Source organism: Rutidosis leptorrhynchoides, chromosome 4 (genome assembly GCF_046630445.1).
Source record: "Rutidosis leptorrhynchoides isolate AG116_Rl617_1_P2 chromosome 4, CSIRO_AGI_Rlap_v1, whole genome shotgun sequence".
Lineage (NCBI taxonomy): Eukaryota > Viridiplantae > Streptophyta > Magnoliopsida > Asterales > Asteraceae > Rutidosis > Rutidosis leptorrhynchoides.
This window is the reverse complement of record NC_092336.1, coordinates 33,624,833-33,643,679: the sequence shown is the minus strand read 5'-3', so window position 1 is coordinate 33,643,679 and position 18,847 is coordinate 33,624,833. Positions and strand designations below refer to the sequence as shown.

The 18,847-nt window shown below is 31.8% G+C and overlaps 1 protein-coding gene and 1 long non-coding RNA gene across 2 annotated transcripts in view; one reads left to right on the top strand and one right to left on the bottom strand.

Annotated features, from left to right (window-relative positions):
• Positions 1-11,880: 11,880 nt before the first annotated feature.
• LOC139841585 (3-ketoacyl-CoA synthase 4-like) lies at positions 11,881-13,765 on the top strand. The gene has a single exon (XM_071831799.1). It carries the CDS (start codon positions 11,944-11,946, stop codon positions 13,471-13,473), a length of 1,530 nt encoding a protein of 509 aa, XP_071687900.1. The 5' UTR covers positions 11,881-11,943; the 3' UTR covers positions 13,474-13,765.
• A 3,065-nt stretch (positions 13,766-16,830) lies between these two features.
• The window catches only part of LOC139904246 (uncharacterized), a 37,465-nt gene continuing 35,448 nt past the window's right edge, over positions 16,831-18,847 (bottom strand). The window contains exons 2-3 of the long non-coding RNA XR_011778712.1: positions 17,629-17,692; positions 16,831-17,242 (exon numbers count right to left, since the gene is read on the bottom strand). This is a non-coding gene — a long non-coding RNA (uncharacterized lncRNA). The remainder of the gene's footprint in view (positions 17,243-17,628; positions 17,693-18,847) is intronic.

Here is an 18,847-nt window from a genome sequence, read left to right as displayed (position 1 = left end):
ATTATTATTAATATATAGATTTTATACTCATTATTATTATCATTATCATTAAAGTGACTATTAGGATTATCATTACTATTGATATTATTATTATTATTATTAAGTATTAACATTAAAATTATCATTTTTAAAATTATTATTATTAACAAAAGTATTTTTTTTAAAAATTATCATTAGTAGTAAATTTATTATTATAGTTATTATTATTATTATCAATATTATTATTATTATTATCATTATTACTAAAAGTATCACTATTTTTAAATTTATCTTTTTATTAAATTTAGTATTATTTTTATCATTGTTGTTATTATAATTAATATTACTAACTATAATTTTAGTTTTAAATGTATTTCGTATTTAAACTATAACTAAATTTTTATGATCTTAAACTAAAAAGATAGATATTATAAATTAGATACAAACATTAGATATATGGAAGTATATATAATATGTATATTACTTTTAGTAATAAAATACTTTTTGTTCAATTACGTTTTAATATAACTCGAAATTATTAAAAATGTTATCATATTAAAAAATTATGTGTATTTAAAAATATTAATACTAAGTACTTATTCAAAAGATTTTTATAAAGTATATAATATATTATTATGATAATTTAATAGAATATATATAAATAAATATAGTTAAGTAATTATTAATAATAAAGTTAATATCACAGGTATATTACTAATATCAAAAAGATATATTTATTTGAATATTATTATATGTGTTAATATACATACTTGATATAGGTTCGTGAATCCAAGGCCAACCCTGCATTTGTTCAATGTCGTCATATGTATTTTTACTACTTAATACAGTATTGTGAGTTTCATTTGCACCCTTTTTGAATGCTTTTGCAATATATATTTTTGGGACTGAGAATACATGCGCTGCTTTTATAAATGTTTTACAAAATAGACACAAGTAATCGAAACTACATTCTATGGTTGGATTATCGAATCAAATATCACCCCTTTTAGCTTGGTAGCCTAAGAATTAGGGAACAGACACCCTAATTGATGCGAATCCTAAAGGTAGATCTACGGGCACTAACTCCCCCCATACTGGAAAATGGTGTGCTTTAGTACTTCGAGTTTATATTATATAGATGGATTTCTGTTTTGGGGATATTCTATATGCATTATGTTAATGTCGGTTACCAGGTGTTCAATCCATATGAATGATTTTTATGCAATTGCTATATGATGATTATGAAAAATGGAAATGAAAATCTTGTGGTCTATTAAAATATTGAAATGATTGTTATGATAAACCTATGAACTCACCAACCTTTTGGTTGACACTTGAAAGCATGTTTATTCTCAGGTATGAATGAAATCTTCCGCTGTGCATTAGCTCATTTTAAGAATATTACTTGGAGTCATTCATGGCATATTTCGAAAGACGTTGCATTCGAGTCGTTGAGTTCACCAAGATTATTATTAAGTCAATTATAGTTGGATGTATTATGAAATGGTATGCATGCCGTCAACTTTCGTTGTTAAGAAAGTTTGTCTTTTAAAAACGAATGCAATGTTTGTAAAATGTATCATATAGAGGTCAAATACCTAGCGATGAAATCAATTATTATGTAACGTTTATAATCGATATGAACGGGGCATTTCAGTTGGTATCAGAGCGGTGGTCATAGCGAACCAGGTCTTGCATTAGTGTGTCTAACTGATAGTTATTTAGATGCATTAGTGAGTCTGGACTTCGACCGTGTCTGCATGTCAAAAGTTTTGCTTATCATTTCGTGTCGAAAATTACCTGCTTATCATTCTTAGGGAATCATTTGCTTATCAATCTTAGTCTAGACACATTTTACTGAATTGATTGCATAAATAGTGTATAGACAAAATTCATATCTTAGCGTATCTGTTACTGTAAACTTTGCCTGACATATTCCGTAAATTCCTCCGTATTCTACGAAATCTTTTGTTCTCTATATATATATATATATATATATATATATATATATATATATATATATGATATTCTATGTAATTATAATACCATCCGATAGCCGAAAATCATTTTATACCGAAAAACCCTTTACTCAATCGTACGAAATGGAACTCGCCACTAGTTCAAGTTCTTCGGAATACGACAGCTATTCCGACATGGATGTTCACCTAAGCTCCTGAAGCAGCGTCAGCAGAATGAATCAACCAATCATCCATCCCCAATTCATCTGATGAGTTCGTATTCTACTTAATCAATGGAAACGAGAAGAAGGCAATTCCTTTCCACCAACCAAATTTCCCTCTTGGCGATGAACCTGAAACACTTACCGGCGAATCAGTCCGAAACACCATTTTCACCCTCATTTTCAGAGTAGCTCGACACGATTATATTCTATCCACAATTCTAAACCTTATTCATCCGCTCATTCCGACCGACAAATCATTCCGGAATAATAGAAGAAGTCAACGGACTTCGCGCTCGAGTAATCAATTTGGAGAATATGATGCAAAATTTACCAGCTTCAGCAACATCACCGGCACCAACAGTACCATCAATAACAGCACCAGTACCATCAACAATCCATTCCTCAACATCTCATTCTGTACCTCGAGTATAATCATCATTCTACGTATCGTTCTACATCATTTATCTTCGTTCGACATGGCGATTATGTAATCTCTAATGTTTTAGAGATTATATATTCTTGTTCTAACGGTAAATTAGATGAGTTTAATATCATATTGACTCATTAAATTCATGGTTACATCTGAAGAAAATATATATGTATATATGTTTTCATAAAGATTGTAATTAAAAAAATTCTTTTATACAGACTGTTAATGGTGAAAATATTTTAACGGGTAGGTAATACCCTAGAAATATTTAGATTTCACATTAATAAGTTACACTGTACATTCTTTCAAATTGATTCAACAGTTATTTACTATCCTACTTACATCCACAGATATACGAATTCGTTCACCGCAGAATAACCATTTTCATTCAATTTCACATTCGGATTTTGACCTATCAGAATCCAACAAGTGGCATAATGAAGAAAACATTTGACAAAATAAAATTTATTAGAAACAAACAAATTAACTATTATAAATTTTATTAAGAATCCATGCTAACAAAATCCTAGCTAACTGTTCCTAGCTAACTGTTAATTCCTTATTACATTTTAATTATCGCAATTTATTTTATCGCAATTTAATTCTCGCAATTTTATTTATCGTCATTTAATTTCTGTTATTTATTTTACGCACTTTATCGAGACACGTATACAAGGTTTTGACATATCATATCGACGCATCTATATATATTATTTGGAATAACCATAGACACTCTATATGCGGTAATGATCGAGTTAGCTATACAGGGTTGAGGTTGATTCTCAAATAATATATATACTTTGAGTTGTGATCGAGTCTGAGACATGTATATAACGGGTCACGATACGTATTAATTAATTCGAATATTATATATTAAACTATATATGAATTATTGAACTACTAACTGTGGACTATTAACATTGGACAATTAAAATGAATTAAAATATTGATTAAAACATATGAAACTAAATAATTCTTCAAGTTTACCACTTGATTTCATCTTAAACCTCATTTGTATCTTGACGATTACAATCTGCGTTCAAACCTTTCATGATTCTTGGAAACACCTCAAGTGAGAGAATGAACCAACCGCACTTCATCTACGGAAGGAAAAATTGATGCATATAGTTATGCACCTTAAAACACTCGGAACCTGAGTAAACGTTTAACACGTATCTGTGCTAGCTCCTTTGGTATTGTTATTACCGAAAATAACATTTCAATTCTTTTTCAAATTAGCCAATTTTGTCACAGCTCCAACAAACCAACTTCAATTTTTCATTCGAATAAACCTTATTATAAAGATTACAACTTCATCAACGTTACCGGAGAACCGTTTATATTCCATTACAATAGTAGTAAGCTTACCAGCAACTTCATTTATCTTTGAATCTTCGAAAAACCATGATACATGTTCATTAAAACCCTATCATATACTCATCCGCATCTTGTATATTATCGGGAAATAGCAATCTGTATTTTGAAATTTTGCAGCGTTTCTACATCAACAGTTATATGAATATGTATAACATTTACCTCTTAGAATTATGATCTTCAACTCTGAAATTCTGAAAAACACCCAGTCTACAAAACAATACTCCAAATTTCGAAAATGCTGATGAAGCAGCAAAAACTGCAAACGACCTTAACAGTCAAATGTATGTTGATAAAGAATGGAGTGTTGGAAACACTTAATAGAAAATGTAGTACCGAAAAGCGGATTATGCGAAACTATAAAGGGGCCGTAGACAAATCACAAAGACTAAATCTGTCTTCAAAGAATCCAAATGATTCAGTATCTGCTGAAGTCATTAACGAATATCTTACTCCTGACTCTAAACCTTTACGGACAAAATTCTTCATCATCCTCTGATCTTAGATATTCTAAGATATTATCGTATCTTTCATTATAAATATCCTCGATATTTCTGAAGATATTTTCATAACTATTCATATCTGAAATCATTTATCTCTTCGCGATATCAGTATTACATCAGAAAGGAAACTATTTTTGTTTCTAAATTCTGAAAAATTCGAATTTAAAAATATGAATGTTTTTGAAGTAGTGTTGGGAACTGAAGCATGAGTTAGTATAATATAATGACACTTGATCAACGTGATTATATTACAGTAAGTCATGCTGAGTTTCTAATGGAACGCGATGATTCACAGATCATAACGTCATCATGTGCCATGTTACACGACTCTTACATTCTACTAAATCTCTAAACAAATCAAGAACATATTTTCTTGATAATTCTATCTTTTCTCTTGAATTCTGGTAATTTGACTAATTAAGATCGTGCTATTGCGATTTTTTCTTAAGAACACTAGTTATGTTTATTCCGATATTCATATTTATGAATTATGAACCATTATTCGCTTGACTTAAAATCGGGAAGAGAAAACAAAAGTATGGAACTCCAAAATATAAAGAAAATGAAGAGGGTGGATTTATAATGAAATATCCGACAGAACAATCAAAACAGATCATCGCATTTGACCAAAGAGGATTCTAATTTCCTTAATCACCGAAGAATCAAATCTGTTATAGATTTAGAAGATTATTTTTAAATCCCTGGAATTCCGGAAATTAGTCTTGACTACGTCAGAGGTTAAGACAAACTTTATTATCTCATTTCAGTTCACTATTTCGTGATAGCTTCACTCGTACTCTTCATAAAATCAAATTGTTTTATCCATATTACTCAATGATGATAAAACTCTATTTATCAACTCATATGAGTCATGAAAACATACTTATTGTCATCCATGACGATTCCAATCCAATTTCGGGACGAAATTTCTTTAATGGGTAGGTACTGTGACAACCCGGAAATTTTTGACCAAATTTAAATTTAATATCTATATGGTTTCGACATGATATGCAAAGTCTATTAAATTGAATTTCAAAATCTTTGAACTATGTTATGAAATCTTTTGACCTTCGACTAATCTCTACGATTCACGAACAATTAATTGTAAATAAATATGTGTGTATGTATATATAAATAATAATTTAAAATATAATTTGAAGTATTATATATTGTTGTTATTAAAAATTAATAAAATAAAAATAGGATATTATAATAATTATTATTTAAATATATCTATATATATACATAAAGTATATTAAAAATAAATATTAAATGATTGTAATACTCGTTTAATGTTCCGATAGATATTAAGCAAGTTAAATTCAAACTTATGTGATTCTAAAATAAACGGTGATTCGAAAATGAGTTATATAAAGTATAGGCTTATTAAAAAATATATATTTAGGAACTATTTATTGAGTTTTAAATTTTTTTTATATTTTACTTGGGGTTGGGAGTGAATAATTAATGTAATTTTTATTTAATAGTTAATGCTCAAATTTCATACCATAATGACCAAAATAAATAACTATACTTAATTTAAAAATATGGAATTTTTTCAAAGACTTTTAATCCGCCACTAATGATCAATGGACCACGATATAATATCTCTAATAAAACGTCGGTAGCTAAATAACAAGAACCCGGATGATGTAATTGAATTTATGTTTGATATACTGTTTTTCTTTTTGTACCATTGCATCCACTATCAATATTATATCTATTACCTATTCTATTATGTATTATTATATATCAATCAATATTTATATCTATAAATCTATAGGTATCATGATCAGTTTCTTTAAAAAAATAACTATGATAAATCATACCCTTGCATTATCCTCATTCCAAGCTATCATAAACGAGAACCAAAACCACCTTCATTACCTATCATTTTTTTTGTTTAGTGTACCAACAAACACACCCTCATCATCCTTTGTAGATTACCACCACTCCACCTTTATCACTTTCATGAATTCACCATCACCACCATCGACACACAACCACTTATACGTTTATGTTTTCATGACTTAACCCTCATACAAACCGGCAACTACACGTATATGCTACTCGCCTTTTTGCAGCTGTTATCTCCTACTGTATCGAACGAAGATCACATAAACCGCCATCTAAACCACCAATTTAAACACCTGCAAATTCACTGTTGCAGCTGGGTTTGATGTTTCGTGACTGCTGCTGCTCTTTCCTTCTTGTTCGAGGCTACGATCGCTACTACAGTCACCATCCAGCTCCTGTTTTCTTGTTAAAATCACCACAACACCACCTCTCCATCATAAACCACCATCCTTACGTTTTTTTTATTTTATTTTATTTTTATTTTTATTTTAAACACCACAAGCCACCAAGACAACTTCTAACCACTACAGCCTGCATACCATTCCGTTTTTATTCAAACAAATAGAATGGTGAAGATGAGAATGATAACGAAGAATAATGATGATAAAAGGTGATTAATGTTTGATGATGATGACGATGAACAGTGGAAGCGAAATGAAGATGATGATCAATGAGGATTACTGATGTGTTTCCGTTTCTGTTTCAATTTAACATCTTAAACTCAAACTTTGAATTCGCTTTATGTGATGGTCCTCTGGTCTGTTTAATTGAAGATAATGAAAACTGAAATGAGGGTTAAAAATATTTAATGTATGACTTAATTCAGAAAAACACTGATGGTGTTGTGGTTAAGGGTTTGGTCGTTGAGCGAATGGTCACGGGTTCAATCCCAGCTTGCTGCGAAAATTTTTGTTATTTAACTCAACAACTTGGGCCAACTATCTTGGGCTTGTGAAATCATGTTAGTCGTGCTTGTTAGTGAGCTGAGAGTTCCTTATCTGTTGGGCTTACGAATTGGGCCGAGAGCAAACCTAAACAATTGGGTTACTAGGGATTTTAAGTGAGCTAAAATAAATTATGTTGTTGGGCCGAATACATATATATAGACGTGGGTACGAATAAAAACGTAAAGTAGAAGTAGAACAGATGGTTGGACGTTTTGTTGGGGAAAGAGAGGTCGCGGGTTCGAGCCCGGCATGAGACAATTGTTTTTAGGAAAAGCTTTTTAAGGTAGTTCATTTTTTATTATTATTATTATTATTATTATTATTATTATTATTATTATTATTATTATTATTATTATTATTATTATTATTGTTGTTGTTGTTGTTGTTGTTGTTGTTGTTGTTGTTGTTGTTGTTGTTGTTGTTGTTGTTGTTGTTATTATTATTATTATTAATATATAGATATTATACTCATTATTATTATTATTATTATCATTAAAGTGTCTATTAGGATTATCATTACTATTGATATTATTATTATTATTATTATTATTATTATTATTATTATTATTATTATTATTATTATTAAATATTACCATTAAAATTATCATTTTTAAAATTATTATTATTAATAAAAGTATTTTTATTAAAAATTATCATTAGTAGTAAATTTATTGTTATAGTTATTATTATTATCAGTATTATTATTATTATTATCATTATTACTAAAAGTATCACTATTTTTAAATTTATCTTTTTTATTAAATTTAGTATTATTTTTATCATTATTGTTATTATAATTAATATTACTAACTATAATTTTAGTTTTAAATATATTTCGTATATAAACTATAACTAAATTTTTATGATCTTAAACTAAAAAGATAGATATTATAAATTAGATACAAACATTAGATATATGGAAGTATATATAATAAGTATATTACTTTTAGTAATAAAATACTTTTTGTTCAATTACGTTTTAATATAACTCGAATTTATTAAAAATGTTATCATATTAAAAAATTATATGTATTTAAAAATATTAATACTAAGTACATATTCAAAAGATTTTTATAAAGTATATAATATATTATTATGATAATTTAATAGAATATATATAAATAAATATAGTTAAGTAATTATTAATAATAAAGTTAATATCACAAGTATATTACTAATATCAAAAAGATATATTTATTTGAATATTATTATATGTGTTAATATACATACTTGATATAGGTTCGTGAATCCAAGGCCAACCCTGCATTTTTTCAATGTCGTCATATGTATTTTTACTACTTAATACAGTATTGTGAGTTTCATTTGCTCCCTTTTTAAATGCTTTTGCAATATATATTTTTGGGACTGAGAATACATGCGCTGCTTTTATAAATGTTTTACAAAATAGACACAAGTAATCGAAACTACATTCTATGGTTGGATTATCGAATCGAATATCACCCCTTTTAGCTTGGTAGCCTAAGAATTAGAGAACAGACACCCTAATTGACGCGAATCCTAAAGGTAGATCTACGGGCACTAACTCCCCCCATACTGGAAAATGGTGTGCTTTAGTACTTCGAGTTTATATTATACAGATGGATTTCTGTTTTGGGGATATTCTATATGCATTATGTTAATGTCGGTTACCAGGTGTTCAATCCATATGAATGATTTTTATGCAATTGCTATATGATGATTATGAAAAATGGAAATGAAAATCTTGTGGTCTATTAAAATATTGAAATGATTGTTATGATAAACCTATGAACTCACCAACCTTTTGGTTGACACTTGAAAGCATGTTAATTCTCAGGTATGAAAGAAATCTTTCGCTGTGCATTAGCTCATTTTATGGATATTACTTGGAGTCATTCATGGCATATTTCGAAAGACGTTGCATTCGAGTTGTTGAGTTCACCAAGATTATTATTAAGTCAATTATAGTTGGATGTATTATGAAATGGTATGCATGCCGTCAACTTTCGTTGTTAAGAAAGTTTGTCTTTTAAAAACGAATGCAATGTTTGTAAAATGTATCATATAGAGGTCAAATACCTCGGGATGAAATCAATTATTATGTAACGTTTATAATCGATATGAACGGGGCATTTCACCTCTCTTCCGTCTTGCGAAACAAAAACAACTTGATCACTACGAATTAAAGTCCTCGCTGTTTTTAGTTCAGAAGTTTGCTTGAGGACAAACAAAGTTTAAGTGTGGGATATTTGATATCGGCTAAAAAGTCATGTTTTTACCCCCGATATTGAGTCCCAAAAGCATAAAGTTCAAAGCTTTGTCGGCAAAATAATCGCTTTTTCAGTTAAATTTGTAGGTAAAGTAATTACGAAGACGATGCAAAAAGAATCAAGAGAAACGGAGCTAAAACGAAGATTCTAGAGCAAAAACGGTGAAAGACAAGAAATCAAGTTACGATCCAGTGAATCAAGGCTGACCAGACCAAAAACGGCCTGTCATACGGCTTGCCAGTATGGGGTACGGCCTGCCAAACGGTCCAGCAAACGGCCCCAAGAAACAGCTTGCCTGGCAAACGGCCTGCCAAACGGCTTGCCAAACGACCTGCCAGCCGTTTGCAGGCAATTTTCTAGTCTATTTAAAGGGCTTTTTGTCATCCAATTTCCACACACCTCTCTTCACTCTCTCACTATAATACCCTTTCTCTCACTAGAGCTTTCAAGACCTTCTCACCTCCGAGCGGAAAATTAAGTACCCAGAGGCGAGCGCCGAAGATTGTAATAGGAGCGGTCTAGAGGTTGTCAGCACTTGTAATGGTCCAGATCTCGTATGTAAACGGTGAACGCTTTCCTTAATTTAATAAAGTTATTATCTTGAGTTGCTTTCATCTTGCATGATTAACTATCTGTTACAAATGTTTATTATATGTTGAATATTTTATCTGAAACTTATCATACTGTTATGCTGAAACCTTGACGGTTTAGAAGTTTAATTTACGGATCACCCTTTCTGCTTATTCACGTGGCTATAACCTAGTATTAGGACCTGATCAACCTTAGGATACAAGGTAAGTAGTTATGTGTGCTTAACGTCACAATGTGGATATAGTACCTACGTACGAATAACCACTTGTTCGTCATAGAAGAGCTGCCCATTTAGGTTGTGATTAGAGTTAGCATTAGAGAGTTCAGTGAACACTAGCTTACTCAGAAGCATGATTCGCGTCAGAAGCAATGTTCTTGAGATATTGTAAGATGATCCGGGGTTGAATAAGTGATCGCAAAGGAGAGACTTCTATCCCAACTAACAGTACCTTAGAATATCTAAGATTCCACATCTGTTAATGTTAAGGCATATCATAGTGATTAAGTGGTAGGATATTGCTTTAGTTAGACTAACTATGATTAAGAAAAACTGAGACTTTCCTTTATGTGTATATCACTTTGTTCATGCACCTAGGATTGATTCCATAAGGTCGTTTAAACCTTTTAGGTTAACGTTGGGAGTAGGGATATCCGTCTTAGCCAGAATCTTCAAGGCCTAAACTCTTAGTGACAAATCAGTTAGGTTCATAGCCCAGTTGATTGAGGTTTAGTGTTTATCCTAGGAAGTTAAACTCTTGCGATAATTTCCCTTCAGAATTCTATTCTTCATACATATATATCTTTACTTTTATTGTCCAATTACTGTTTTATTTAGTTAGTCTTAATCTATCACCTCTTGTCACTAGGGTTAACTATATAGGCACTTTTGTCCCACGTTACTGAGCAAACATACAAAAATACGTACCTGAGTTATATTTACCACTTACTCGTTAAAAGGAAGACAAGTAGGTGAGTTATAGCTAGGGACCCCAGCTAAATATAAATAATAAAACCATTACTCGCCCCCGTGGTAGCTGATTCTGAAGCGTCGCGGCCTAACGACACCGCGCAAATAAAACCGTCCGTTTTGGCCATATCAAGTACCCCAAATATTTAGCGTTTTTTAAAAAGCGTCAGTTTTCCGTATAGTTAGTGACATTGTGTTCCTAAAATTATTTCGAATTTAACGATGGTGTCGGAAAAATTTAACTCGTTGCGAGCGAGAAAATATGACCCACTGAATATTTGGGTGGAGTTTATTTAGGGGTCGATTTGAATTTTTGAAAAAAACTCTAGAGGGCTTTGGTGGTGAAATGAAATTTAGTAAAAAAATGTGAAAAAACGAAAATGCTCCTCTACTATTCATCATTTTTGTCTATTAGATATATGTATATATATATGTATATGTATATATAATATAACTTTACATCTCAACTCCTAATCATCCTCCACTCACCCGTCACCTCACAAATCATATACCCTAGGGAACGCGTTAAAAAATCCCTAAATATTAAGTATACATAAATGTAAATATTTTTGTTGAAATAAAGGAAAATATTAGGGTAAAAAAAATATAGTCCGTAGGACGCAGTAATTATTTGTATTAAAAAAAAAAACAACGATTTTTTTTTTTTTTTTTTATTTACGGAGTATCGGAAAGGAAACGTACCTTTTGCTAGGGGAGTCCTGTTTTTTTTCCTCATCTCATCATTCAAACTTTTCACCAAAAAGTAAAATGTACACACAGTATATATATCACTCTTTTCAATATCACTTAAACAAATAAATCAATTTCCCCAATCTTTGACTTTTTCGAATCCCTCCCACCACCATGGCCGGAAACCCAAATCTGAACCCTCCGGCCGTCGGTATTCAGATCAATCACCGCCGCCGGTTACCTGATTTCCTTCAGTCCGTTAATCTCAAGTACGTCAAATTAGGTTACCATTATTTAATTTCTCATTTATTAACTCTGTGTTTAATCCCTATCATGATTATTATTTTAATCAACGCATCTCAAATGAACCCTAATGATCTACACACATTATGGATTCATTTACAGTATAATCTCGTTTCCGTTATTATTTGTTCAACTGTTTTAGTATTCGGATCCACTTTTTACATCCTGACCCGACCTAAACCCGTTTACTTAATCGATTACTCGTGTTATCGTGCACCTGATCACCTTAAAGCGCCGTACGAACGGTTTATGAAGCATTCTAGGTTAACTGGTGATTTCGATGATTCTAGTTTAGAGTTTCAAAGGAAGATTTTAGAAAGATCTGGATTAGGTGAAGAAACTTATGTACCTGAAGCTATGCATTCTATTCCTCCCAGGCCGACTATGGCCGCGGCCCGGGAGGAAGCAGAACAGGTCATGTTTGGTGCTTTAGATAACTTATTTTTAACAACTGGTTTAAAACCAAAAGATATTGGTATACTTGTTGTTAATTGTAGTTTGTTTAATCCAACACCATCTTTATCGTCCATGATTGTGAATAAGTATAAGTTAAGAGGGAATATTAAGAGTTTCAATCTAGGTGGAATGGGATGTAGTGCAGGTGTTATTGCTATTGATCTTGCAAAAGACATGTTACAAGTCAATCGAAATACTTACGCAGTTGTTGTGAGTACTGAGAATATCACACAAAATTGGTATTTTGGGAATAAGAAGTCTATGTTGATTCCGAATTGTTTGTTTAGAGTTGGGGGGTCGGCTGTTCTGTTATCGAATAAGTCGAGCGATAAGTCGAGAAGTAAGTATAAGCTTGTTCATGTTGTAAGAACTCATAAAGGTGCAGACGAGAAAGCGTTTCGTTGTGTTTATCAAGAACAAGATGATAATGGTAAGACTGGTGTTTCGTTATCGAAAGATTTGATGGCGATTGCAGGTGGTGCGTTGAAAACTAATATCACGACTTTAGGTCCGCTTGTGTTGCCGATTAGTGAACAACTTTTGTTCTTTTGTACTTTGATTGCTAAGAAATTGTTTAATGATAAAGTGAAGCCTTATATTCCTGATTTTAAGTTAGCGTTTGATCATTTTTGCATACATGCTGGTGGCCGAGCTGTTATTGATGAGCTTGAGAAGAATTTGCAGTTGTTGCCTGTGCATGTTGAGGCGTCACGAATGACTCTTCATAGATTTGGGAACACGTCCTCGAGTTCTATTTGGTATGAGTTGGCTTATATTGAAGGTAAAGGAAGGGTAAGAAAGGGTCATAGAGTTTGGCAGATTGCGTTTGGAAGCGGGTTTAAGTGTAATAGTGCGGTTTGGAAGGCGATGAGGAATGTGAAACCGTCAAGTATTAGTCCGTGGGCTGATTGTATCGATAAGTATCCCGTTGAATTGATCTCTTAATTGGTATTCAGATTTCAGCATTTTGTGTTCAGGTAAAAAGAAAAGGCACTATTATTGGTATGCTTGGTTTAGCGTTGTGCTCGTTTCTTCAGTTCCGGTTTCAGCGTTTAACGAACTGGTTTTGATCATCTGAGTTGAATTCATTGTTTTGTTTCAGTGTTTGTGCTTGTGTTCTCTTGGGTACTACTAATTTATGTGAATTTATTAAACAATTGTTATGTTTAAGATAAGAAGTTTTTGAATAGTGTGGCATGTAATGCACCCTAATGACTAGTATAAAGTCTTTATATCATTTTAGAGTTGATAGTTACTTTTATAAGTAATGTTTTATTGTGTTTTAGATTATCTGAGAATGAGAATAATTTGTGGACCATTTTTAGATAGTGGTAGGGATGGAGTACTTTTCAAACTGTTGGCAACTTTTGGCCTTTTTGAGTTTTTATTGAATTATGATTGGATGGGTATCTAGCTTTTTATGTTTGTAAATTGAGATGTGTTTGGCACTTTGTACACATGATTGTTCCTCCGTCGATATCTCATTTATTTATACCAATGAATTAGGTGTTAAATATATTTTCATTGATATATATTTTATTTAATTTTATATTATATAATAAAATTCTAAAAGTCAAACTGATAATTGTTTTGAGACGAAGGGAGTATTATTTCGTCAAAGTTATACCATCTGCTGTCTACTACATCCGTGATCAAAGTAAAAAATAATGAAAAATAAGATGTTAAAAAGCACCAAGATGTCCAGTCGAGTAACTACTAAAAAAAAAGGAAAAAAAGGAGTAGTATCATCATAAAATATGCGAGGTTATACGATTATAAACAAACAAGGAATAGAATAAAATGTTATGTTAGTTTATATGGTGAGTGCCAGAAGCAGGAATCTTTTTCACCGGGGGTAATTTTTTTTAAAAAGCGTAGCAATTTTTTTGGTCAAAAATAAAAATTTCGGGGTAAAATTTGAAGGTTTTAACGCAAAATTTCGAGGTTTTGTGGTGAAATTTAAAGGTTTTAGAGCAAAATAGAAATGTTTTGGGACAAAATATGAAAAATTTGGGGCAAAAAAAAAATTCCACTGGGACAAAATCAAAAAATCTAAAATTTTTACACTAAAATTGCAAATTCACTGGGGGCGGTTGCCCCCGTCTGTCCCCATTAATTTTAGCCCCTGTATATGGTAATAATCATACTGCACTTATTTTTTTATCCACCTACACTAACAAGGATGATAATGGATAACCGATCTATCGAATATTCGACCAATACGATCCATCAAAATAGATATGACTAATCTAAATGTATGAATAACAAACATGAATATAAATATGGACAATGTGTTGTGAATCAGATATGGATAACAATTTGTCATCTACGAATTATTTATTGTCATGGGAATTACATATATACAAAGATATATGGATATCCATTATATATGTTATCATAAATATAAATTATGAACATACAAATATGTTAATATTAGTGTATTCATATATATTACATATCTTATTTGGGCCAGAATGCATACATTAATCTAGGTAAGCAAAATTTTTCTACATACCATATAAAAAAGTCTTAACCAAACAATTATAAATGATAAATAAAACTAGTTCAAAGCATGTGCGAGACTAACTAATAATCTATTCCCTGGGTAACAAGTGCAAACTGAGAGATTCGCTACGTAAGAAGTGCAACACCTATACACTGGGCAACCATAAGGACAATCTATGTAAAGAAAAGGTTTAGGGCCCATCTAGAGTAGTACTACACCTATGATCAGATCAATGGGCAACCTTAGTTTACTTATTTCGTAGTGCTGAAGCTTAAATAATCAACTATATTAAAACGTGATTTAGGTAAATGATGTTTGGATTTGATTATGCTGTTTAATAACGTGATAATCTAGAAAATTAGTTTCTGAGTGTTTGGAAAAATCGGATCATTTAATAACTTAACGACTAAAATTACCAAAAGGGTCATTCCTATAAATTTATAAATATAAAATAGAAATACATTTTTTTATGATTACATGCTCTTATATTAAAAATAGATTTGCACCTACAGTGTGTAGAGAATATTTTTATTAGTATTATATAACTAAAATTCATTAGCAACTAAAAATGGTAGAAGGATTCCAACTCATCCCTGACCACCACTAAATAATTGTGCTAGAAAGGATTCGTCATTAGCAACTAAAAGTTCACATATAACAAATTTGTAATTACTAATCAACTACAGTAGTTATAGTCAAAACAAATTTGTGAGCAGCTAGCAGAAGGTTATCGAAGAGAAGGAAAAAGCAGGCTAACTTGAGTAATATACACCATAATAAAGTACACCAGTGTTTTTGTATTACAGTAATTTATAAGGGGTATATTGGTCTAGTAAATGGCTGCAATTGTTTTTAAGGAATCATGATTTGTAACAGTCACCCCCAAGTTACTTCATGATTTTCACGTTTTCAAGTCCACAAAACCCAAATAAATCAATTATTTTCAACTTCTTGCCAAACACTAAAAACAGATTATTTGCGATTTCTAAACGTAATAATAAAAAAATCAATATGCAAACGTGAATCCAAACACCCTTCTTAAACAAAAGTTTACAGCATCAGTAAAAGAAGCTAATTAAGAAGCTTCTGCATACATAAGCTAGAAACTGAAAAGATAAGGGTACTTTAATTTCTAGAATTATTGGTGGCAATCACAGGCCCTTGATGTGTTCAACCTGGATTGTATAATCGAAATTGAACTTAATCATCTCAACCTAAATGCTCTGGAAAAAGAAATAGCTATCGAGTCGAAATGGAAGTTTGTTAATCAAATGATTTAACACTATTCGAAGATTTAGAGAGAATTATTACGAAGACTGAAAAGCTAGACTTCCACCTATTTATAACGACTTAATCTTGAATTAAACTTTTGGCGGGAAAAGAGGTTATAACAGATTCTTATGACAGAGTGATGAATAAGCTAGTTAGAGATCAGCACGTGGAACTCTCTTGACCATGACACCCGTTTACGAGCAATGGGGTAGCGATTAGCAAAGAAGTATGAAACCTACAAGATGGTCTTAAAATATACTTTTATCATTCATCCAGAGTAGTAGGGGCGGAATTTGAAGGCGTGCAACACGTACGCTTGTAATCCAACAATGTGTAGTACTTATAAAAAAATATTGTTATGACTAATGTTGATACTTAACCTAATTTTTTAGTATTTACTGAACTTATTCTTACATATATTTAAAACTTTTATATACATAACGCCTATTTTTTATTAATAGAACCGGTCCATATCAAAAATTGGAATCGACGGTACGCCTCTGAGTAGTACTATAAATCCAATATAAAGCAAAGCCCCAAAATAAACTATTAAACCATTTTACCTGAAGCCATGTTGGCTCATCGAATCCAACCCAACCCGCACACATAGTCACCTCTGCCTACAATCAAAGCCCATCAAACACGTTGAAAGTTTGCTGGTTTCAATATCATTCTATTTTAACAAACAAGTCCACAAATTGCTGCACCATCTACAATTATAAACATAGCACATAACAGACTTATCCACTGAGACCAACGGTTTTCAGTTTTTGGAACTGAGAAACTTTGAAAGCACTACACAGCTGCATATTTGTAGAAAGAACGTTCATCCGACTCATGGGCCACCAAGTCCTCACTTGGCCTATAGTACTTGTCTCGAGAGTATAGGCCTAGATTACAAACTTGACTTGTGTACAGACATACAAAACGCTCCACCTACATTATTAAAAAGGTGAACTGCCATAATGGGTTGGGTCAAGTCACAATGGGTTGGTTTGGGTTGAACCCATTCACCAATACTTCTTGTCCAATCTTTTAAATTGGTAAATAATAAATATAGTAATTTTGGTATAGCTTCAGGTCGTAAATGGGCTGTGATTGCCACCTATAGTTCTAGATGACAATTTTCCTATAATTCTAGAACGTAAGACAATATACAAAAACTTAAAAAAAGAACAATTTAGGACACTTTTCAGCACTAAGAACATTTTATATTATTTGTTTCATTAACTTAACCCATTTTGACCAGTTATTAACAAACTCCATTAACTTCTTATCTTATATGTCACTTGAAATGACTATATAAAGTTAAAAGTAATAACCTGGTTAGCAAAGCAGGAGTTCCGGTACCCAGTTTTCATCAGCTGCCCCACACCAGCTATGGAACTGTTGTTAACAAAATGGTGTGTTAGTTGCAAATATATATATATATATATATTTTTTTTGAAAGGCAAGTAAGTTTTATTAATATATAAAAGTACAAGATACAAAAAACTAGCGAGGAGCTAGACAAGACACGAGACCACTACCAAACACATAATTAAGAACATATATCCAACAAAATTAACTCGAGATTACATCCCAACTCACGATTTTAAGACGCACAACACACAAAAACTCGAAACAAAAGGAACCACATATCTCGAAACACCGCGACTAGATGCAGAATTATGTTTCCGAATCCGAGGACGCGCATGAAGAGCAACATGAGCAACAAGCAAATTCATCGCCGTCCTCTTCCGAATTATTCATCACATTCTCGATAAAATATCGTTCATGCCAGCGAAAGTTTTCACGACGTCGGCTACGTTTCATATTTCTCCGACCCCAAACATGTTTAATGAAATGACTTTTAATTAAAGGATTGTAACACCCTAATATTTGTGGTACAAAAGTGTAAATAGAGTACATAAAGCGTGGGAATAAAGGTGGATTTTAAACAGAAGTCAGAGGCTGTTCAGGCCTCAGTGCGCGCAGCGCACACTTATGGGTGTGCGTGGCGCACTCCCACTGTAGCCAGATTCTGCCTTTTCTAATTAGATATTTTGGAAGGGCTTTGTGGTAATTTCACTTGTGGAACGAGTTAAGGTCACAAGATCAGTAGTTGGGGTATCATAACTCCATTTTCAACCACCTTCATCTTTCTAATTTAATTTTAGTGAGAGAAACCCATTTGAGTGAGAGAAAGCTCAAGTAAAGGAAGAAGGAGCTAGTTTCGGGTCTTAGCTCGAGTCATAAAGTTATTCATCTCCTCACTAGCTACGTTTTGGTTGTGGTGGTAAGTTCTAATTTTGATTTCCTTAATTTAATTTGTTTAAGGGTTAGGGTTTGGGTTAGTGATGAACATAAAACCCATTATTGGTGATTTTGGGGATTTGTGGGTAAGATTGAGTCATGAGGACTCAAGAACAACCAACCTAGGGTTTCAAGGTAATAAATGGTGTATATGAGTCTAAAATGGTTAGTAAATCACTAGCTCACTTGTGTTGTTAGTAAAAAGTGTTTCTAGGGTTCATGGTTGACTTGAAATGGGTCAAATGG